The sequence below is a fragment of the Cebus imitator genome, unplaced genomic scaffold (genome assembly GCF_001604975.1).
Source record: "Cebus imitator isolate Cc_AM_T3 unplaced genomic scaffold, Cebus_imitator-1.0 Scaffold92, whole genome shotgun sequence".
In the NCBI taxonomy this organism is placed as follows: domain Eukaryota; kingdom Metazoa; phylum Chordata; class Mammalia; order Primates; family Cebidae; genus Cebus; species Cebus imitator.
In genome coordinates this window covers 2,606,714-2,632,197 of record NW_016107407.1, presented here as the reverse complement: position 1 = coordinate 2,632,197, position 25,484 = coordinate 2,606,714, and the positions used below count along the sequence as shown (strand labels likewise).

The 25,484-nt window shown below is 37.1% G+C and overlaps 1 protein-coding gene across 22 annotated transcripts in view; it reads right to left on the bottom strand.

The window, feature by feature from the left end:
• Positions 1–25,484, bottom strand: part of PARD3 (par-3 family cell polarity regulator) — a 709,408-nt gene that overhangs the window by 211,448 nt on the left and 472,476 nt on the right. For 10 of the 22 annotated variants that reach the window (XM_017535365.2, XM_017535373.2, XM_017535366.2 and 7 more), the window contains 4 exons: positions 24,677–24,866; positions 20,505–20,656; positions 19,429–19,473; positions 13,987–14,214 (listed from right to left, as the gene is read on the bottom strand). In XM_017535365.2, coding sequence (XP_017390854.1) covers positions 13,987–14,214; positions 19,429–19,473; positions 20,505–20,656; positions 24,677–24,866 — 615 coding nt within the window. The remainder of the gene's footprint in view (positions 1–13,986; positions 14,215–19,428; positions 19,474–20,504; positions 20,657–24,676; positions 24,867–25,484) is intronic. The other 12 variants (XM_037740921.1, XM_017535375.2, XM_017535378.2 and 9 more) reach the window with 4 other exon arrangements.

Here is a 25,484-nt window from a genome sequence, read left to right as displayed (position 1 = left end):
ACACTACTGTGGGGCCCAGCAAGACCTTGTTATACAACACAGACCTCTAAGGGTCCAAGGAACTGTATTTACAAGATGAAAATAAAGAAGACAAGCAGACCTTCCCAAAGTGCTTCCTTTCTTCTTGGGTAAGAATAATGCACATGCACTCTGGCCCCTCATTAATTTGCTGGACTACACCATCCAAAGCCAGCAGGACTTCTTTCCTCAGGCTCCCAAACATACCCATTTAGAATTGCTGCACGCGGAAGAGCACATTATTTTGGCTCTGCACAGCCTCTGTAACTTTTCTTTGCGTAAAGCCAACATAAGAAGTAAATGCTACTATATGTTCCAATCCTAAACAATCTTGCATGCCTATCTGCACCATGGCAGCTGAAGAGAGGTAGAGGGGGCCATGAAAATAAGTCAATCAATAACCTCACTTCTCTGGACTTTGCAGATAAAAGATCTACTTAGTGATAACAATGTTCCATTCCTTGAATCAACACTTCGTAAGCGCATGGTCCAAGGGCACTTCAACACCCCAAAGTTTTTGCCGTTAAAAGAATGACAAGTAAGTGAAGTAGGTTTCCACCTACCAAAAGAGCTTTAAGCATTTCTCTATTGATTAAGAAGCAGAAAGGCAAATGTGAACAGCCATTCTCAGAAAACTTCTTTTGAGACTGGTCACCTAAAGTTCTCCTCCAAATACAATGAGAATTATAGGGGTTTAAGGTTAATTTATCATTGAATTCTGAAGTCATTTTTCTTTTCCAGCATCAATTAAAAAAAGTATGAATCAATATTTTTGAGTTTCTTGTAACAAAGAGTCAAACAGAATGGTTTAGCCTCTTCCCAAACTTTTGCAAAGAACTGACCTATAAATCAAGTTAATATAACCTCAGTAAAATTCAGTCCTGCCTTTCCACCAGTAAGGAGCATGTTCTTTTTTTTTTTTTTTGCGATGGAGTTTTGCTCTTTTTTGCCCAGGCTGGAGTGCAATGGCACGATCTTGGCTCACTGCAACCTCTCCCACCTGAGTTCAAGCAATTCTCCTGCCTCAGCCTCCTGAGTAGCTGGGATTACAAGTGTCCACCACCATACCTGGCTAATTTTTTTGTACTTTTAGTAGTGATGGGGTGTCATCATGTTGGCCAGGCTGGTCTCAAACTCCTGACCTCTGGTGATCCACCCACCTAAGCCTCCCAAAGTGCTGGGATTACAGGCGTGAGCCACCACACTCAGTGCAAGGAACACTTTCATTAGCAATACACAATTATCATGGGTATAATAAGACCAGCTGAAATGGTCCTGATAGCTTACATTTCTGCCATTAAACCTTCACAAGACTATCAAGTGATAGGACAGCTATGCCCAAGTCATACAGTTGCTGTTTTTTGTTGTTGTTGTTAAAAAGCCAGCTATTTGTCATAATGGAAAAAACAAAGCTCAGAATTCTTTTTCTTAAGACATTTGATTAAAAGCTTAAGTCAACACATTTCCTACCCCAGCAGGTCATGTCCCAGGTAGAGACATAGAGTAAAAACATCTCTGTGCCTAAATCTGGAAGCTACTTTGGAGATTTTCTACACCAACTTCAGTTTCCTGCAGTACATGACCTTCATGCATTCTTTGATCAACTGTTTGTGACTGTCTGATTCCACACTTCACACAGCATATATTTGGGTAATCTATCATGCAGTCACTACACAGCCTGCCCAGAAGATAATTCCAGCAGTCAGCATTGCATTTCAGAAACCAATTGTGAGTCCTCTGTGGTCACTGTGACTTGTGGCTCATAGTGATGAAATCGCTCAAGAAGCTAGATCAAATGTATACAGGGAGTATGGGACTGGCTAGCAAGCATAAATGACGTCAGAAAGGTTAGCCTCCCTCTTTATTGCAAGTTATCTCATTGTAAGTCATTCTCTTCCTTCAAAGGACATGGTAGCTTTTAAGAAAATTTGCTCCCCTTCCTCTCTAAATAGAATTGTGCAGGTTTATTAGAAAAAGCCAGTTACAATTAGTGACATAGTGAAAATCCATTATCTTACAAATAATACTGAGTTCAGGCTACAATTTCTTGTGGTGTATACAGTGTAGGGAAAGAATATCCTGGCAACTGGCCCAAGGGCTTGTTAATTATGTGCAGCCTTTTCAAATGAGCGCTCCCCCAAAGAATGTAAATACAGCTCAAGCAGGGTTGTGGTGTGTTGCTCAATGCCCCGGAACATGGCTGTGCTCTACCTGCTTGTGAACCACTACTTCCACCCTTCAACACTTCGAGATATGGGTGTGGCCACAAGTTTCAGACAATTGTTCAAATCATTACAGAACAATTCCCAAAAGTTCTCTGGAGCTATAAAAACCTAGGTCTCTTGGTATACTCAAGACAAATAAATGGATGCTAGTGAATTTTCTATAATTCCTGCATGGACTCCTCCTTTCACCTGTACTTCCATAGCCCTTTCTTTGTATAATTTATTATTACTGCACTTCTCATGTGACATCACAAACATGTCTCCCTCCCATTCTCTAAGCTCCTAAAATGAAGACGGTGGGGCAAACAGCAGCTGCTCATAAATGGCTGTGTAAATGAAAGAGTACTGGTAAAAACTGACTTGTGACATTATCCCGACCCAACTTTATCTAATTCCAGGTATCACCATTCTCCTAGCTTTAGAAAAATGTCTCTCATCAAGCCTGACAAGACCCGCCACAATCCAGCTACAGTAACACTAGGTAAGAATGCTCGTGGTATTCGCTTTAGCTCTAATTGGTGTCTGGTATATTTTCATGCTATTATTGTTAGTGCTATATGCATCATCTAATAGATTTTACAGCCCTCTACAATGTCTGAAACTATAAACAGAAAAATGAGCTCAATAAATGTAAATGATTTAGTCTTCCACAGCAACCATTATCATAAATCATGAATGGAACTATCAGTGGCAATTCTGTTAGTCTTCTGCCTAATCGTTTTGGCAGAAGTTCAAGGGGCATATGTCGGCTCTTGGCTTGGGAACAGAATAATGGCAGTGCCTTCACAACTCACTATATGCTGAAGTCATGTTTGTTGCCAATTCTTTTCATATTCAAAATAATTTTCTGGTGTCTGTAACACAACTTATTTTCTAAAGTATGTGAAGTAAAGTTAGTATGAATTCATTTATTAGCTTTAGGTTTTGTATCCTCATTTTATGAAATTAAAACTCCTACCTCTATTTCATGCCCCAAGCCAGTGGACTGTTTAAAATGACACTTGCGCATTGGAGGATTCTTTATGCTTGTTCTGAACATTCTATTTAGATAATACATTATCACAGAAACTCTTCTGGGGGTGTACTGATTTAACTAATCCCTTTGAATGCCAACTAATTAAAAATATTTAGCAATATGTAGCTTCATATGTACAAACATAAGATGTTCTTTTAAAGTACTGAATTATATATACTTCAAACTCTGAAATTATTTGATAGAGAAAAATAATCTTTATCCTGCTCCTATGCAGAAACATTGTAGTTTTAAAAGCTCCAGTAAATTGGTTACACATGGTTAATTTTTGAAAAAATATACATATCAAGATCAATGATGTACTAGTCAGATTTTAAATGTTAAAACAAATCTGTACATTTAATACAAGCTTTATAATTAGGTACATAAAATATCTTTATTCCCTTAAACTAAGAAAACATAACACATTCATAGAAACAATTTTTCAAGTAAGCAAAGTGCTAATAATATATCAGCAATAAATGGCTTGATCTATTGTGTTCATACAGCAAATTACAAGGCAAGAACTAATCACAGATCTACATTTAGATAATGTACTATTTTAAGTGCTATATACATATCTTGATTTTTTTCTCTTTAATTTTGCTCATTTTGACCAATTATTTGCTTTCCTTTTGCAGATAGCCTGCACAAAGAAAGATGATTATCTCCTTCTAAACAAACAGAAATTTCTATTTTTGACAACATTTCTGCCTACTTAAGCTGCTCTATGCACTGAACATAGCTATGTTTCTATGCGATTACCTATAAAGACAGGTACTTTCAAGTTTCTTTTTTTAAGAAGGTGTAGAATGAAGCTGCTTATTTCTCTTTAATGTGGCACAGTCATTCTGCAATTAAGACGTACCTAATTACCATGTTTTCAACAGATGCAAATGTAGCTCAATTAAAATTCTAGTCCATGTTACAAATTAAGCCACCCAACTATGAAAGGTATCATGTTAGGACTGGATCACCAAGAAGTTTGGAAAAGATCAGGCATTTAAAAAATACATGGATCAGGCGTTTATGATGGAGAAAATGACTTTGGGTTTTCATTGAAGTGCAAAGTTCTGCAGCTTCTGCCATAAATAATCTATTTCTATTTAAACTTTACAAACATTTTATGGTCAAAGTTGACTCAGAGCCTCAAGGTCATTAGAGTCTATTTTTTTTCCCCCATTGAGAAGTGATGCTACTGTTGATACTGTAATGATTTCTGTTGGCTGATTATCCAAAATCCATTTCTCCCTTTATTCTTTCTAATAGAACTCTGTATTCAGGAATGCAACCTAGCTCCAAGGGGTGAATTCATTACTAAGTTTACGGATACAATACCCCTGCAGATTTGTCAGTCCAAGGTTATCAGACCAAGAATGGCCCCAATGGACTCAATGGACATATTCCATGCTTAGGAAGGGCTCTTTCCCTGCTGTTGGACAGGAATGACAGTAAAAGGCCTCTGAGCTCTAAAAGTACCCTTTGGATAGCTGAATTATGGAATTATCCTGTGGGTAGCTGACTCATGGATGGCAGAGTAGAAGCAGCAGAAAAATGTTGGGTCTTCAGAGAAATCTCCCTGAAGCTACCCAACTCTACATTGAAGTTATGCAGGAAAATATATTTCCCTATTGTTTGAGTTGGTCTGAATTGCATTTTCTATTACATGCAGCTGAAAGCATGTGAATAGGTACACTGCATAAAGCAAGTGTTAGAGCAGCTGTGGGTTATCTATTGTGTTATTTGTCACAAGTGTACAATTTAGCAGTAAATATCATTTTAGGTAGCTTTGGCAATTTTACTAGATTTAAATCATTTGTTTAGATTTGCTACTAGATTTAAATGAATTGTTCAATAGGTATAAATAGAGACGTACAACACCAAAATAACATAGTATTACTTCTTATTTAAAACTCAACAATACTCTCCTCTGAGGGAGAGGCCCCAAAAAGCATCATTAAATATTCACTGAGCAATTAAGTGAAGGACTGAATAAGCAGCCAGCAATATGAAGAACTGCCCTTTACTGCACCCTATCAACAACGAACTACCCTAGTATTAGAAATACTTAACAACAGGAACACAGGTTCTTGGGCAATTTACAATTTACACTGAAATATAAAGGATCAAATGTAAAAGTTCTACACAGGATGACTCAGTCTTCACAAGCTATCTTCTTAAAACAAGACTTTTAAGTTAAAATGAAACATTCATTATAGAAAATTTCCCTAGATTTAGTAAATGTATTGAGCACTACCAATTTCTATTAGTGTTAGGTGAAAAACAAGGTAACAAAAATAAATGAGGACTGGACTTTCAGCCACTGCAAACTCCTGCATAGGAATCAAGAATACTGGGGACGTAAACATTATTTTTATTTCTTCTTTTGGTGGAATACTTTGACTTTGGAAGAGGAAGAAAGATGTAGGAAATGAACAGCTAGTGACACACAGATGGTGTGGAATAACAGGATCTGCTGTTCTGGACTCTGACTTTTAACATTAGAATGATGAGCTTCTGGCAGCAGGAAAACTTAGCTTTTTCTGAACACCAAAAAAATGAAACCACACACACACAAAGCTGGCATGAGACAGGAAGACTTAGAGCTTTTAGACTAATATGCGGGGTGCGAATAATAACTGATAGGATGAAGACTGTGAGGAAGTAAAGAGACTCAGGTGACATTTACTAGTGGTATTGGAGAGCGGCTTCAGCAACCGGAAGAAAGTTCAAATAGATGACTCCTCAGACACTCTACTCTAAAAATAGCTTTATTTCATTTTTTAAAAAAACCTTTCAATATATGTGGGTGGAGGAAGAAAAACAATAGAATCACTCTTTTAAAGAGTTATTACCAAAAACCTTTCTTCACTTTTCCTTGACATTCTAAACTTCTCTTTAACCCATCCCCCCAAATGAAGCAGGTAAAATGCTCCCACAGACAATGGTAGAATGTCACCTCCATTATCCCTCCCTTCCCAAGACAATGTTGCAGAGCAGGCACAATGAGGGTCACACTCTCAATTTTCTGAACCTGTGCAAATTAGCTTTTAGTGTCCAACTGATTTTAACATTCAAATGATGGCCCACAGTGGATGCTGTTTTCTGCCCATGGGGACAATTTAAAAAGAAGCTTAAGGCTTTTTAAAAACCAATTCGGACCGAAGGACTAGCTACATAATCGAAATGACAGCACTCGTAACCCTTACTGTTGGAATTGCCACTAAGAATTTTATTTTAATCAAGGAGTGAGCTTAACAAACACAATGTCTGTTTGAACAACATACAAACTATTATTTATGGCCAAAGAAAGCGACCAAGGCCACTGCTCAGACTCTTTTAACAACATAAAAATGGTCAGGATTACAATTAGTGAATGGCTAATTTATTTTGCTTTTCTGTGTGTGAGGAATCAGAATGCCTGCTCCTCAAAAGTCAGTGTTCTTCTTCTTCTTATTATTATTATTATTAGACTTTAAGTTCTGGGCTACATGTGCAGCTCTTGCAGAATTGTTACATAGGTATACACATGCCACGGTGGTTTGCTGCCTCCATCCCCTCTGTCACCTACATTAGGTATTTCTCCTAATGTTAGCCCTCCCCAATCTCCCCACCCCCTGCTATCCCTCCCCCAGCCCCCAGCCCCCCACCCCCCCATAGACCCAGTGTGTGATGTTCCCCTCCTTGTGTCCAAAAGCCAGTGTTCTTAACTACCATGAAACATAATCGATATTGGGTGATCCACAAAAATTTCCTGATGTTAAAAAAGTACTTTATACTAAAAAAAATCTCAGATGCACTGTGTAGAATCAGCTGGATCGTTCGGGGAAAAGATTTTTGAAGAAGGAAGATGACAGTATAATATACACACATTAGAGGGTTGGGGAAGAAAGAAGATACACCTCACGAAGTGTGCACTGCGTAGCACAGGCAAGGGTAAGCACAGACACTTGAGGGGCTGTAAGAATCAGACAGTGACTGCAGAGCTCACTGGGCACATCAAGAGACAGGAGGCCCAGTTGGGAGACCCTAACAATACCTTCTGATATTAAATAGCAAGGGTCGGGCCTGGACTGGAAGAGGTGAGATTAGATTACACGTGAAAAAATTAAGAGAGCTTGGTAATGGAATGGTGACACAGTGAGATGATGATTCCAAGTTTCTGAGCCTGGAAGTGCTAATGAGAGAAATCACATCATCGACATCCATCTTTGTGTGAGAGATGCTAAGCCCATAAACAGTTCTTCCTTTGCTCTGGTATTTCCAATCATCATCACTCACCTGGATTGCTGTGCTACTATCACAGGAATGAGCTTCTTGCCCTGGTGTTGCTATTTCCTATCCTATAACGATAAGCCATCCTCTACCCCAGAGTCCCAAACATCATATTATTTTATCTGAAATGCAAGTAATTTTAAATAGTCTGTTATCTGCTCTCTGCCTATATCTTTATTTATTTATCTATTTATCGAGATGGAATTTGCTTTGTAGCCCAAGCGGGAGTGTAGTGGCACGATCTCGGCTCACTGCAACCTCCACCTCCTGGGTTTAAGCAATTCTTGTGCCTCATCCTCCAAAGTAGCTAGGATTACAGGCATGTACCACCATGCCTGACTAATTTTTGTATTTTTAGTAGAGATGGGGTCTCGCCATGTTGGCCAGGCTGGTCTCGAACTCCTGACCTCAAGTGATCCACCTGCCTCGGCCTCCCAAAGTGCTAGGATGACAGGCACCTACATCTTAAGCCTCACTCCTCACTATGCTCTCAACTGCCCCGTACCCACCAACTTAATAGAACTACTGAAGCCCAGAGATGTTCCCCGTTCCCTATGTTCCATATTTCTCCATGTGTCCAGCTGAAGACTCTAAAGCAGTAATACTCAACTCAAGCAATATCTCTCTTCTGGAAATGTCCTCCTCTACTTTCCTCTCCTCCCTAATTCCACATCAGTTGGCAACTCCCATGTCCCCTCCGCCCCCCCCACCCACCCCGGGTGCCACACTAACTTGCACACTACATTGGAACTGAACCACGCTCCTTATCAAGAGCTTGTTTACCCACCAGATTGAATCATCCTCTCAACCACAAGCCCTTAGGAACTAATAACCTAAATATCAGATTTTAGGCATGTACTTAAATACTCTGGAGTAGGTTTAGCGCAATGGGCTTTCCTGTTTGGAAGAGTGTTTCATATTCTAGAAAAACCATAAAACTGAGAATCAGAAAATATGCATTCTAAGATTCCATCCCTAAGTGTAATCTTAGTCAAATATATAAATACTATTTCCTCTTAAAAAATGGTTAGAAATGAGGATTCCATCATTCAAACCCTTCAGATATGGCTTTTCACTGCACTTTCTGCTAAGTTACATTTTACCTAGAAAAAGAAATGTAAGAAATGTCTTTGGCTATTACACATCCATACACCCATACTATGATCAGAAACCTCCTAAAAATTAATCAAAGCTCCTTTTCTTAAACTGCAGGTTAAGTATATGTATCATTTTATTAGCATAAAATGATGTGATGGGTTATTCTTCTTCCTAGCATTTCAGAACAAGTATTTTTATAAAACAACATGGATTTATCCACTAAAACAAATTAACCAAATAGGAAATAGTTCACAAAGTACTCTGACTTTGAAACCTGATCACAAATTCTTCCAAAACAGATTTACTGTAGTCTATTGGGTTTCGCTTATGATAAAATTATACTTGGTTTGCATCACTTTGGCTACAATAGGTGGTGGTGACAGAAGGTGGCTAGGAGTGGGCAGAATGCTGACAGTAGAAAATCTGAGACCACAAATACAATGTGTTATTTCATAGCTAATAAAACAAAAACAAAATTCCCCTGCAAGCTCTCATATTACTTGATTTAATAATGTAAATTCACGCCAGGCGCAGTGGCTCACGCCTAAAATCCCAGCACTTTGGGAGGCCAAGGCAGGTGGATCACAAGGTCAGGAGATCGAGACCAACCTGATCAACATGGTGAAACCCCATCTCTACTAAAAATACAAAACTTAGCTGGGCACGGTGGTGCCTGCCTGTAATCCCAGCTACCCAGGAGGCTGAGGCAGGAGAATCACTTGAACCATGGACTCAGAGGTTGTAGCGAGCCAAGATTGCGCCACTGCACTCCAGCCTGGTGACAGAGTGAGGCTGCGTCTCAACAAAAAAGAAAAGAAAATTTTAAAAATAATGTAAATTCAGTTTCTTCAAATTTCATACTGAAAACCTAAATTATGCATATTCTAGAAAAGTGTTTTTCTCCTGTCTCCTAATAAGAGTTGTATAGAAAAGTATGCAAGCTACCATCTTCAGGTTTGAAGACCATGCCTTCATGTTTGCAAGGCACAAAGTTTGTCACATTTAAAATTCTGAACTTGCTGTATCTTAAAATCAATAGGTACAATTAATAGGAGATATTTGGTTATGCTGTTTCACTTCCTCAACTTTAACAAAAAGCTGTTACAAAACTGAATTTAGGGCTGACAATTTCTGGTAACTTTTAATTATGAAAAAGTAGAATTAATGTATTTTTTAAAAGAAAACAAAGCAATCTTACTGCATGCATTTTCTTGGTAGCAATAGAAACTGATTTATCATGGGATAGTAGAAGTCTCTTGCTGAGAGCCAGGCTGGATATGTAATTTGCATAGAAGAGGGAGCAGATTGTCAATGCCCTGACCTGTCAAACACAGGTAGGGCCTCGGAGATAATGGGTCCCAGAATACAAAGCTCCATCTTGATCCAGACAGATACACACAACATGGAGAGGCCAGATGGATTAAATGAGAGACAAAAATGCCGGCTTCTGCCATCTCCACAGGAAGAACGTAAGTGCTGCAGAAGTTGACAGATACCAGATACCACATGGATCCCACCCCAGTCTCTTGGCCCCATTGCTGTGCCTGTGCCATGATTTCCACACTGCTGAGAAGAGGCCAGGCTGTTCAGTGCCATGTATATAGTCACTGGGGAGGGGCTCAACCCAACTGACAAGCAATCAACCATGCCTACACCTAAGTGTCTTACTTGTAAAGAGGGAAAGTGCCACATGATGGTAGAAACCAGAGACTGCAGCCCTATGCAGGGAAGTCTCTGTTCCTACTAACCTCCATACCTAGCTTTTCCACAGTGGCTCAGTCTCTAGCCACACGTTTCCAGGGTGCACTGCATCCTCAGGAAACATCCCATGTGACAGAAAGACCATCTGCCTAGACAATGGTCCTCTTTTCGGATCCAGGTCCAAGGGGGATGTGATTTTTTAATTTCTACAGGTAGCTGTAACCAAGTTGGACCATGGGACAAGAAAGAACCCACTTCTCCTGACGTCCACTGAGCACAGACAATGGAGGATGTTGGACATGCAGCCAGAGGACACATAGCTAAGGGACAAGCCCAGAAAGACAAAAATGCAGCAGCACAGCCACAGAGACAGCAAGTCCAGAGACCCTGCCATGCAATTTCTTTTTCCCTGAAAATGGTGTGGTTAGGAAACTGAAGGAGGGCTGAGCCGGCCTTCTTTCCACAGCTGGAGGCAGAAAGTGCCATCACATCTCTAGTTTTATGTAAGCTGATAGTCTAATGATTACCAGCAGTAACACCACATTTGATAAGACTTTTTTTTTTTTTTTCTAAGAAAAAGAGTTTGCTGAGATATTGAAGAGCTAGTGCATACAAGGTCCAATGTGAGATACCTCACTTACCTACTCATCCATTTGGCAGACATTGATTGAATTCTATGATTTGCCAAGCCCTGTGTTTGGTAATGCAGGATGAAAACGGATGGGGTGTTTTCCACATGGGCCTCACAGAAGGTGAGAGGGTTAGCCTGCCAGATGCAGGAAGGTGAGGAGGTACATAGAATCACGGAATGTTAAACTAGGAGGGACTTCGGAATCCATCAAAACATCTAAGCCAGAATATTTACAACTTTTTCCTAAATACTCAAAACCACCTTTTTAAAAACAAAAATTTATGAAGGATCCCGATGTACAAAAGCGATGAAAACAACTGTGGAGGTGGTGGTGGGTGTTGACGCTGGTGGCCTTTCCCACTCCCCAATCCCACTGAGGTACTGCTCCTGACCAGAGGTTACGACAAACCATCTGAAAGTCAGTAATCTAGTCCAAATCTTCAGTTTTAAAAATGAAGGAATTAAAGCTCAAGCAGTTGAAGTTTTGACCAAAATCTCAAATTACTTAAAAGAATGTAGATGGCTGGGCACGGTGGCTCATGCCTGTAATCCCAGCACTTTGGGAGGCTGAGGCAGGTGAATTATGAGGTCAAGAGATCGAGACCATCCTGGCCAACATGATAAAACCCCGTCTCTACTAAAAATACAAAAATTAGTCGGGTGTGGTAGTATGTGCCTATAGTCCCAGCTACTTGGGAGGCTGAGGAAGAATTGCTTGAACCCGGGAGGCAGAGGTTGCAGTGAGCTGAGACTGCATCACTGAACTCCAGTCTGATGACAGAGTGAGACTCCATCTCAGAAAAAGAAAAAAAAAAGCATGCAGGTGAGGGTGCAAGTAACCTGAATTCCACTTCTTTGCTCATTCCACCCTATGAACACAATTTCGACAACCCAAATTGGAAAAGTTTGGAATTTACAATAGCTGCCTTTCGTCTGCCATATGCAAAATGCTGAAAACTGGTCTGCAAAACATTTAAAAAACAGGACTTTTGAAAAATATGACATTTTGCGGTTGGAGGTGCAGCATGTTTTTGGGGCACCTGCCACACGTGTATTTCCCAGGTCTTGTCCAGAACTTTATCTTTGGTTTGCAAACTGTAATTTGTCCATCCATTTGTTTCACCTCACTCCTTTTCTCTGAAGGACAGGTAAATGAATGAACTTTAATAAACTGTCATTTCTCTCTTTTTTTTTTAAAAAAAAAAAAGGTAGGTTTATATAGGGACAAAATCAGATGTCCACATTAGCGGGACACTCTGGAGGCTGTCCCTACAGAATTAAAAATACACCTTACATACATATGTATTCTATCTCCTGTTACACTGGAAATGAGTGACCTATTATAAGTGCAAACTGCATTTTTTAGGGGAAATCAAATAACATTTTAACCAGAACAAGAAAAAAGTTCAAAAGCATCATAAATTGTAGATACTCAAAAATTATATAAAGGGGACAAAGCATAGTAATTTTTGATTAAATATACACCCAGGACATACAGAAGCAAGCTCTACAATTGTCAAGTAATATTGATTAGGATGGTAAGGAAGCATTATTACAAAGGGAGAAAGCTCAACAGCGTCGAAAGCTCATAGGACTCAGGCTCTTGGAGACCAGATTTGGCAGCAAAAATAGGAAATATGCTCTTCATTCAGCAAGAATAGGCTGCATATATTTGTAATCACTGGCTGAAAAAGTTGCCTGGATTTAGTGAAAAAACTACCTGGATTTAGATGGAGACTCAGGGGGAGGTGGAGAGAAGTGTAACGATCCTCTAAGTTATGCTTTGCATATTACATTATGTCAGAAATATTCATCTTCCCAAATGCATTATATGTATAAGCAAAATACAAAAGCTTTTCCTTATTCTCAAAATGTGACCTTTGTTATTTAAAACTCTTCTTCCCTATAAAAATCTTCCTTAGGTATATGTGATAGAAATGGCCCACTCAAATGTTGAATTGTAAGTAATTTACAATCCACACAAATGATCTCTGGTCTCTGCTTTAGCTTTATTCTGTGGTCCCTGCAACTATTCTTACAATAGTTTGATGGTTGAGTCACATCTGAGGTTAAAACACTAAAAGATAAATTAGTAGTTACAAACAGTACAAGACAATCAACAATTTTCACTATTAGGTCTCCTAAACCCTTTGCTTCTTAGTAAATATATCAGTAGAGTTTTTCCATTATTTTTTAAAAGAATGGTTACTTTAATAAATGTTTAACTCTCTGAAAGGATACATTTGTACATATCTATAAATTTATTTTTTCTCCAATAAACCATGGAAAACATTTGTAGTAACCTTTGACTTGTAATAATCTTGGCTTTAAATATTTTGCAATTTTAAAATATACCCACACAAATATAGCTTGCTATTTTAGTTACAGGAAAGCAAGAATAATTCCTGAAAACAAAACAAAAATGTGTTCTTAAGATCACAGATTATTACAGATATTCAATGGAGACACCCTAGCAGAGATACTACAAAGTAGTGGTTTTCAAACATTTTGATCTCAAGATAACTTTATACCCCTGAAAATTATTAAGTACTCCAAATTACATTTTTGTATGTAGATTACATCTAGCAACATTTACTGATTTAGAACTAGGAAAGTCTTTAAATATTACTTTTTAAAAGCAATTTCGTGTTACAGAAATTATATTTTTACCAAAAAAATTATATATTCCAAAAGAAGTGAGAACATTGGCACTGTTAAATATTTTAGAAATTTTTAATTTAATATTGGCCTAAAAGACGGATTCTCTTATCTGCTTCTGCATTCAATCTAATGCAGAATCACATGACATGTGGTCTCCAGAAAACCCCACTGTATACTTATGAGGGAATGTAAGTAAAGGGCAAATAATATCATCTTCTTATTATGAAATAAGATTATTGGACCTAGGAGACCTCAGAAATTCCCCTGAAGAGTCTTAGGAAACCCCCAGATCTCCTAGGAGCCCGCGGTAAGAAATGCTGCTCTATAGAGACATTTTGTTACTCTTTCAGCCATTATAAACTTACAGGTCTCCATGCCTTCGTCCTCATCATCTACCGCAGGCTTATCATAAGATTTGTCGATGGCAGCTCTGAAGCTCTCATTGCATCCCCTGCCTCTGATTATCCTCGGCCGTGGGCGATGGAAAGGAATATCCCCATTCAGAGTCACCTCGGCAACTGCAGTCTGCAGACTCTCTAATGAGCTTGACTTCTTCAGACCCAGGGAAGGACCCACATCTCTGCTGGGAGAACCTGGGAGGTTTATAAAAACAAAATGTTAGTGTGAATTAGTGTAAAGTATGTATCTGAATACGCACTGTGGAAAACTTCAGGGACATAATAATTACTGCGCAATAATGAGTTCTGGAATGTAGATGGAAAAGACAAAGAATAATTGAAGTAATAGTTGCTAATTTTAATTTTTTCCAAATTTATATTAGACTTGGTCTATTTTCTCTCTTTGCATTAGAAAAAAAACTCTAAGTCATTACTTTAAAAAAAAATTCAACAGATCAAATGTTGTCAAATCATTTTGCTCCAGTAATAGAAATAATCTAAAGAACCAGAATAACCTGGAAGCTCATTTGAAAAGCAAGCGACAATGAGGAGAAGGCTAAGGTAAGCAACCAAGAATAGGCTTTGCACCTAAATGAAAACCTTTGTTTTTTTTGGCAATTTAAAATTATTTATAACAGAAGTTAGACATGCACATCAATGTGCTTCATCAAGTCTCTTCCTGGCTAAACTGCAGACTCACAACACTCCATAAGGAGTAAGAGCATGGGGGCCTACATGTCACCAAAACAATTAGGACAACCTGGCAGCAGGCAAAAAACAATCCTGGGAAATATGGATATTCTACAGAAAGAGTAACATAAGCTTTGAATATAAACAGATTATGCAAGGGCTCTTTCTCAGAGGGAAGTGAAAAAGGAGAGACTGGATATGAATACTTCTATCTCTAGGCCTGGGAATAATATGTTTGGAAAACAGGTGATGGACAGAACAAAGACAGCTTAGCAATTAACAAGGACATTTCATGAGGATGACAGGAACAAGCTTCAGGAATTAAAAATTTGGCTCTATTTCCTGAGGATCTATAGCAGAAGGGCCAGAGATAATACCAATAGTAGTACTAAGCTGTGGAAGGCAATCAAAACTGATTTCTTTAACCAGGTAAGACAGCCTTATCCATCATTGCCTGACCTGACACTCAAAGGTAGACTAATTTAGCTTCTGATGACTGAAATACCAGCTGTGCACCACCACCTGGGCAATCCAGGTTATAGAACTGGTTCTTCATGTATACTGTTAAAAAGACAGGTGAAAAAAAATGGGAGGGTAGGAGAAACAAAATAGTTTATCTCTGCATGGGGTCATCAGCCCATATGTTGATCATGTTAATACCCAGAAAACAAATAGCTGTGACATAGGCTTTCCACAGCTCAGAATATAAAATAGAATTACATTCAAAGAGTCAAAACAAAAAATTAACTTTTTAAGATTCACAGATCTTAAATGAAGCTGTTTTATAAGACACGTTTAAAATGTAGCACAAACAGAAAGGCAAACACATGACCATAATGAAGAAATGATATTCCACAAATTATTGTGCTGAAAAGGAAAAGATGTCATATTTAGCTTTCTCAACGCAGGATTATCTATATTTTTTTATTTATTTTATGACAAAAGTTCACGTGACATATTTCTTTCAAAGAGATCAATCTTACTTTTTCTCTGGGTAGCACTACAATTTTTGACAAGTACATTTTCTAAATTACTCATAAAAGTCATGTCATGGGAAGGAAAATGAACTTTGTTCCAAAAACCTACATAATAAGAAATCAAGGAATCAAAAAGAATGGGAAAAGACCATTCCTAGGTAGGAATATTTACCTTTACAGTTTCTACAATTTGCATAGAAAGATCTTTCTGTGAATAAATTATGCCTATCAATTTTCACCATTTACCAGCTATATTTGGGTTCTATAAATACATATTAGGCGAATATTTGGTGCTTTCTTGGGTTTATCAAAGATATGTGTATGTGTGCATGTATTTGTATGTGAGTATGTATCATGAATAAAGATTTCATGTTTGCAGAAAGAATCCTCATAAAAACACCATTTATTTATATTAAACTTTTCTTTATGTAAAGTTAGCTGAGATTTTACTTAGTATTCTCAGAACAATAAAAACTTGAATAATGAATTTTAGAAATGGCATGAGAATAATGAATTTCAGCAATGGCATCAGAAATGGCATTTATTAAAACTCAGTGTCCCTCAGCATAAACACAAGCAAACTTGGAAAGAAAAACAATGGTGAAAGTATAATTCAATAGATAATAATTGTGTAAGTGCACTTCAGAGCTCACCTATCTAGTCGTTTCCCTAAATTCATAACACTGTTAAATAACCTTTTGGCAAAATGTTAATCATTGTGGATGGTGGGCCCTGGGTTTGTGGAAGGTCAGTGAATATTTATGTATAGATGAAAACTTTTATAATAAAACATTATACAAAATGTCAATTATCTACAGCTTCTGAATCTGCAACACAGATCAGCAAACCATGAGTCAAATGTGGAAAACTTTACTGGAACACAGCCATGCCCATGTATTTACATATTGTCTATGGCTGCTTTCATTCAACAATGGTAGAATGTAAAAGTTGCAACAGAGACCTAAAATATTTACCATCTGTTCCTTTGCAGAAAGAGCTTGCTAACTTTTGATTTATAACATGAGTAACATACATTTTAGTACTATATTTGACAAAGAAACTGTAACAAAGGTTTTGAGCGATATGTTAGGATTTTCCAATGAAGTTATTAAAATCCCTAACACACTGATTCAGTCAAGTGCCTTAAAAAAAAACCTAAAAGGGCCGGGCGCGGTGGCTCAAGCCTGTAATCCCAGCACTTTGGGAGGCCGAGGCGGGTGGATCACGAGGTCAAGAGATCGAGACCATCCTGGTCAACATGGTGAAACCCCGTCTCTACTAAAAATATAAAAACATTAGCTGGGCATAGTGGCACGTGTCTGTAATCCCAGCCACTGAGGAGGTTGAGGCAGGAGAATTGCCTGAACCCAGGAGGCGGAGGTTGCGGTGGGCCAAGATCGCGCCATTGCACTCCAGCCTGGGTAACAAGAGTGAAACTCCGTCTCAAAAAAAAAAAAAAAAAAAAAAAACCAAACCTAAAAGGATTTGCTAACAATACAAGCTTAGCATTTTACTATTAATGAAAATTGAAAAAGAATTCTGTATATAAAGTATACAAAAAAGACTTTTTATTTACACCATAAAAATCAGTATCTTTTATCTTAATTTTAAAACAATATTTTAAGCTCTTACTTTACGTAAATCTTTTAGGTCATTAGCATACTTTGCTAATTTTTTATATTTCAAGAATGGGACTATTAGAAATGCAATTCTCTCCTTACACCTGTTCTGCCTTGTTATAATTTGGGGAGAAATTATGTAGAAGATTCCTAAATCTGGAAAAAAAAAAAAAAAAGAGGGAAATTAAAATCATACCATTTTCCCTAGATCTATATTTCACTCCTACTTAGTAATATCCCTCTTGCCCCCTCCAAAAAAAAGGGAAAGGGAAGGATGTCTTTTGCAAGGGACAGAGGGAAATGTAATTCAATTTTCATTATGAAAGGCTAGTGGCTAGGCTAGACAGATGCTCTATGCTAAAACGCCACTATGATTCTCCCCAAAACCTTTGGACTAATCATAATCTTTCTTGAAAACTCAAGTCAAGTGAAGTGAAGAAAGAAAAATAAGTGAAAATCTGTTCATTATCTAATATTAGGGGACAGAGAGATAATTAAATATCTACCTTAGGTATTTTATTCATTTAGATGTAAAGCCAACAGACCAAGTATTTTTACACCTTGGTAAAAATTTTTTGCCCCAAGATTTTCTAATTTAAAATGGTAGGATAGACTGCACATAGTGCAAAAAAAAAAAAAAAGGTTCTTTTTTCTCTAGAATCTAACACTTTAAAACACAAAAACATAGTTTGAGTTTTGATTAGACTATAAAATGTGCCTTGAAACTCATGTAATGACTTTCCATGAAAGTTATCAAATGCACTGAGTTATAACTTGGGTATCATTATGTTGTAGATCACAACAAACTGTCCTTTACCTTATAGCAGCTGTGAGTTGGTTAAATTAAGTATTTTTCTCAGTTTACCTAACTAACATTGTATATAAAGTTAGGTCCTTAAACCTGAGCAGCTCGATTTGGTTTCTGTGAATATTTACTTGGATTGGGGTCCCTGCTTGAAAAGTACGAAGTACTGCTAACTCTAAACACTAATTACTATTTTACAAATGCGAACTATCCTGTAACATTTTTCTTTAGCTGTGATTCAATAAACTTTAGGTTTCATAAGAACAACAATGACTCAGTAAGGGCTGAGGCTACAGTTAATTGCCTTGCAATACAGTTAATCTTATGATTTATTAGATGTATTTTTTATCATCTATCTTTTACTCCAGAGACTATAACTCCAACCATGTACAAAATAATCTTTTCATATATATGTGGGATACACATTTTTTAAGTAGGCTAAAACTAATTCACTACTGCAGGTTAAAAAGGTAAATTGAAGCTTATTAGTGTTAAGAAGTGTAACTACATCACACTGTACATAGAATAATTAAAAAGCTATTCCCAACTTATAATAAGTCATAAATGGTCAATTGCACAAAGCACATTAACAACACTTAAAGACTTTCCTCTGATTACTGTCATATAACAATGACATAAAAAGCGAAACAAATGACCGTAATGCAAACCCAGTCCAATATAATCCATTGTTTCTATGGAATGATTTAGCAGTATTTTAGAAGTAATGAATTTAAAACAAGCTCAGGAATTAAGATACGAAGCCATATGCATTATATAGTCTAATCCAATGTCAGATTAACTACAAGCTAATTTCAGCATCAAAAAAAAAAAAAAGGATTTCTGAGTGATTAATGATAGCAATACTGGACATTGCCCTATAATGAAAAATATTTATACTGGCACTACTATCTTTCAAACCAAAATTGGCACTCTGAGAATCACTTTTTGGATGTTAACCTAGACATCGCATAGATGACTTAAAAACCTAGGAGTCTACTATAATAGATCATATTTTCAGGATTTTGATTTTTTTTAATTGGGATAAAACATCCTTACATGAATATAATTAAGAATATCTAGGTTGTTTCTAGCCTTTTTGAAGCAGTAAATTATATTCCTATTTAGTAAGTACACCACTGATAAATTTTTAGTAACAGAAAATACTTCTTTTCTTATGTAATTTGATTTCCCGCAAAGAAAACATTTGCGTAAGCCGGGAATATGTATGTTTTCATGGCATGTGATTGGCAGCTCGGTAATTGTGATAAGCTCTGTGGGCCACGGTTTCTATGGCAACAGTCTAACTGTCCGTTCTTACCTGCTTTCTGGTCATCCACTGTATTGAGTTTAGTCTCGTCAGCTACTGTTAAAAGGTAAATGTATAATGGTTAGCCCAGTTAGTTCCCATAGCCCATCATGCTTCCACCATTCCCAGACCTTTTCAGTTAGGTGACGATCCTCAGCTAACATTTCATGCAAATACTATAAAACATCAAGCAAACATTCATAATCAAAAAAGGAGGAAAAAAAGCAGTGTCTCCATGCAATATGCCAGTCATTTCATTTAACAGACATGTGTGTTATATGTTAGCATATCATAATTAGCCAAGGCAATGCATCACCAAATTTTTCTTTACGCATATGATAAGTTAATGCTTTTAGTCTTGGAGTACAAACAGCCACCAGAGAATAGCATAAGTTACAGTTGATTAACAAAGGTTTTAAATCATTCAGTGTCTAGATATAATTAATTATTTTACTTTTTTTTTGGTGGATTTGGATTTAAAGAGACACTACCTGATTGGTGTTTGAACAAATATGATTATTTTCCTCCTCTCATTTGCTCTTAAATACTTTCTATAATAAATACTCTCAAATAATTACTTTGATTAAATGCCTTCATTATCCAAACATGAGAGTTTCTAATAAATAAACCTTAAAGGACAGCAATGAAAGGAAGACATCATGAAGTAACCAAATTCCAGACATGGATTGAGATAATGATTTCTCTCCAAAATTTTCTCTTCCAGTTCAAAAAATCCCACAACCAACCAAATACAATTTCAATGGAACTGGTTTTGAATAGCCAAAGTGTTAAAACATTTCATTTTGTGAAATAAAGATACATGGACATAGTATGATATGCATATGTGTTTGTTTCCTTTCTCATAAGAAAACATGTATATTAACATATTGCATATGATGTAAACATGCCACTTATGAGTAATATTGTTATCTCAAACTCGGAGAAAAACTAATTTTTGCCAAATTGCCACACTTCATATTTATTTTCTCTATTGCTCAAAGTAAACAGACATCTGTTTGGGACCATCAATTTTATCCTGAAAGCATTTAAACCTTATTTAGATAAAGATTCATGGAGATTGTACTCACTACCTAAATCCATGCTTTTTGATTTTCGTGTTTTAACGAAATCCAATTGACTGGCATCTGAAAATTGCTTTGTGCGCTTTTCTGACATACTCTGACGTCCAAATCCTTCTCGTTGAAAAGCAAGAACTGGATCAACATCTGGACTCAAAGAGCTGGTGTGAAGAAAAATACAAACATAAAAATATTTACTAATAGCAGACATCCGTTTTAGGAAGGTTCATACATACCTGTGTGTGAGAATATACATATATGTATTCCTCAAGAAAAAGTGAACTAAATAACACACATACAGTTCATTAAAAAAAAAAAAAAAACTGGCTGTATAGGTGGTGACGGAAAAATACAAACTTCATTTAATACTTAGAGTAACTCTTTCTCCATGTGAATTTTCTCCTTCTCTACTTTCCTCTCTGCTTCTTCACTCTATTTGACAACACAGAATAATTTCAAGGTGATTATAAAAAATGAGCCTAATATTGGAAGGATTGAATTTTTCAGGAAACCTGTCACATATTATATACAAATACTGGCAGCGAACAAGTGACCATATAAATTGTAATTAAACAGAAGTTTCAAAAAGAGTATATTCTAGCCTTCTTATATATCTTTTATGTTGTGTTTTAAGGAAAGAAAAAATATATGTCATTATGGCATGTCATTTCATTAGGCTGCAGTTTCTCTGAAATATTAAATCAACAAAGAAATCAATCCAACAAACACTTATTAGAACCTATTCTGATTAAGGCATTGTGCCAGATACGTAGGTCCAAATAACAGATAAGAAAGATCCCTATGCTCTGTGAGCTCATAAGAAAAATGCTAAACCAGGAGTATGAAACAGATGCTGGGGGTGCACAAATGAGTGAATAAACAGTATATGAGAGTCAGGAAGAGCATGACTAAGTTTAGATGACATTCGATTTGGATGACATCAACACAGTGGCCCAAGTGGGGATGATAAGGAAGCATATGGCAAATCGCTGGTAACAGGATGCCTTCTGAAGTGTTCCTCCAATGCAAGTGGTTGAAGATGTCCCAGAATCACGCCTGTTTGTAAAAATCTGTGAATGCGTTCTAAAGGGCTATCAGGTGTTCTATCCACAGTTCATAGTATGAAAAGGGTTTTCTCTGTGCTGGGCACTTTGGGTAGATGAGTATACCAGCCCTACAGTATCAGGTCCAGCCACCTTATCTATCTGGCCAGGTGGGAGAACATCCCTCTCTACAGCTAACTGAGCACACTGAGAATGCCCCGGGCTCCTTCCACTGTCAGCTGAATTTATGATAGTCTTCCTCATGTTTCTGTTGGAAGCAAGCTTTTCTAACCCTTAACAGCCTAATGAGAATTAACATCCATACTAGTAAAAAGATAGTCAACCTTTGGATTCACATCAGAAATTCAGTTGCCATTTACTGTGCATGAAATAAGAGTTGGCTCTTAAAGAAGAACTAAGCTAAATGTTTGGAAAAGTAAGAGGGCAGGCAAAGTCCTGCCATTGGGTAGCGTGACTTGAGATGTTTTGAGCTATGTATTAATGTGCTCAATAAAGAGAACAGTTGTCTCATCCACTTAAAAAGCTAATGAGAGAATTCAGCAACCTAAGGTGAAAGCTCCATGTAAATTGCTAACTACTAAACAAGTAAGTCATCACCCAATGAAGACTATATCAAATGATCAAAGTAATACACATTATGGTGACAGACATCTAGCCTCATATGCCCCTTCACATACTGCTATGCTTTGGTATACATGGCTTATAATTATCAGAGCACATACACCCCAGTGAAAAAACACACTTCTAGAAGTAAAAAATTAAAGCCCATATGATGAGTAATATGACACAATTTTACAGCAGCAAACTCTAAATATTTCCAATAATTCTTTTATATAGACAGTGGATCTCTCCAGTCACCTTGTACATGCTAATCAATTCTTTTTACATCTTGTAGAATAATTTAAACCTCAACTCCAACACTGCACCAAACTTGTGAACAGAATGAATTTGAAATACAGTGTTAGCAGAAATTATTGATAAAAGATTTTTCAAAGAAATACAAATCGCCACTGCCAATCTCGCCTGAAAAACACATATTGGTGCATCTTTAATTTTACATCCTCTAAAATTATGCTGCCAGTAAGATTAGAATTTGTTGCTTCATTTCCCCCATAAACACATTATTAATGTTCCCTCAATTAATAGACTGAAAATCGTATGTTCTGTAAGCAAACAAGTAAGTTTAGTCATTTGACATAGCCTTCGACAACTGTGCAATGAACACAATTTAAAATGTCAAATGAGTCTGTGCATTAGTAAGAGTCTTAAAATAACTAAATATTCTTAAATCATGACAAAATTAATTCTTCCCTATCAATATAACTATTAAACTAATTTCAGACACAATAAACAGTACACTAGAATATTTAACAAGTTAGATTGCAGGAATGACAGCTGATTCTTTAAAAAATGTAACCATACCCTGACCCCTGATGTTATTAAAATTCCAGTTATTAACCCTGTCTTATTGGCCTTTTGTTTTCATAGCATTTCCATCAAGGATTAGGGAAGATATTGTCAGGCTGGAAGAGCTTACAGTTTCTGCTGTGATTCAGAACAGCTGCCATTCTTGTTTGGATAACCCTTCATTCATATTATTTTCTTTGCTCCACATTCCACACAGCAAAATTATACAAGTCCTCACTATTTTGCAAATCCCCCTGAGGGAAATTAAAGCCACAATCTATCCCTGCTACTTATTTATCTATTTTCACTAATACAGTGCTTTATGAGGCCCCAAACAGATCTATAACTATGACCACCTCCACAATTTCTCATCATGGTAGAGATTCAAAGGCTTTTGTCCCTAAGATGAATACTGCATCTATGTAATTCTTGCTTTCTCTGTTGCTACTTTCATTTTCAGAAAGAGATATGAGACACAGCAGTCAATGTCACACCATCTGCAGATTTCAAATGGGTTTTTACTTCACATTGTAGTCTTCCTTTCTATGTTTAACCAAAAAATTCATTCAAAGATGGGCCATTGTCATGCAGGTTTGAGTGTAGTTCTATTTTTAAGTCCTGTGCTTTCAAAAAGAGAATTAAAACAGAAAGAAATGAGAAGCCAGAGATGAATCTTCCCAAATCAGAGGTGAGATTTACTCCAAGAGAACACCTTCAGAATTAACAGATAAATCAACTGTATTTTGTGTGTTCATGTAACGAGCCAGGGAAGACTGGGGGAGCGGTTCACTTTGTTAAGATCATCACTAAAAATGTTAACACAAACAAATGCCAGTCCCCCCGACGCCTCCTATCTAATATTTAATGTTGACACAAGCCAGAAAAACAGTAGGAAGCAGGAATGGCTAAGTGGTGAAGGAACACCATAACATTTAAATATGATTTTGCTGATATATTCATAAAGGCCCCAGAGAAAGGGCAATGAGAAAATTCTGGTACAATACTTCACAAGGTTTGTGTTAATTATCACTATAACCTTGTGAGGTCGTCCCCAAGAGGGGCTTTGCTTTTGCTTATTGACGTATACAATTACTAGGCATAAAGATTAAGGCACACATCCACATTCATGAGCCATACATTGGCTCAGTAATATCAAATGCTTTCTTCTATTTCCAAAGACACAGGAGAAAAAATAGCAGGGAGTGCCCTAAAAGTCACTATGTTAAAAGCAATTACAAAGCATTTGAAACAGTATAGTTACAGTACTCTAAAAAAGACTTTAAAAAAAGGCTTCTCCCAGTCTTAGAACACATCAACTATTAGTTTTGTCAAAGTTACCTAGCTGTTGCAATCAGTTTAGGGAGTTGCCAATAATTTATTTATTTAATTGCAAAACAATGTATCAAATTAACACAGAATAAATCATAAACAAAGTAACTTAGAAACAAATGGGCACGGTTTTTTGGTTGGTGATAATTTTGTCGTTGTTTTGGTTACATTACTAACTATAGCTCTTGAAGGCTAAAGCAATTAAGTTTACAGGGTTGGGGTATAATCTTTTATTAAAAGAGTGATGATTAAGTGTATAAAAACCATGAAAACAGAGCATGGCTATTAAAAAAAAAAGATTAATTGTATTTAGTGGTAAGCCACTTAAACATAAAACAGGACTGTAATTAATTCATGTTTTCCAACCCTAGGTGAGCTTACCAGTCGGCTGAATCACTGATTGCAGCCTTGGCCCAGGTACCAGCATCTGTCGTCACGAACCCCACATCGTCATGGGAGCTGGAAGATGACTGGTCAGAGAGATGTGGAGGAAGCACTGGCAACCTGTCATCTTCTATAATGACAGTGTCATCTTGGGGCATATTCACTGTAGGGGACAGCTGGTATTTACCTGTCCAGTGAAAAAAGAAGACAAATTCTAGACATCAATCAAAGTGTTACATCTATTAATTTTAATATTTTGCTACTTTAGTAAAAGTCTAACCTTCCACATATCTGCTCAACCTGGTAGAACAAAACAGAATTTAGCACATTAATTTTTCATAAAAGACTGTCAAATAGAGGCCTTGAGTCTATTACTACCTCTGATGCTCCAACTATGTAGCTCAGGGCACTGCATGCAATTTTTCTGGTTTTAAGTTTCCTAAAGTCAAAGACACTCTTTCAAATGTCTTCTAATGTGAAAATGCTACATGCATTCTAAAATGAATGTCCTTTGAAAAACTGTACCAGGAGCCAGGCACAGTGGCTCATGCCTATAATCCTAGCACTTTGGGAGGCCAAGGTGGGCAGAACACCTGAGGTTGGGAATTCGAGACCAGCCTGACCAACATGGATAAATTTCATCTCTACTAAAAATACAAAATTAGCTGGGCATGGTGGCACACGCCTGTAATCTCAGCTACTTGGGAGGCTGAGGCAGGAGAATCGCTTGAACCTGGAAGTCAGAGGTTGTGGTGAGCAGAGATTGTGCCACTGCACTCCAGCCTGGGCAACAAGGGTGAAACTC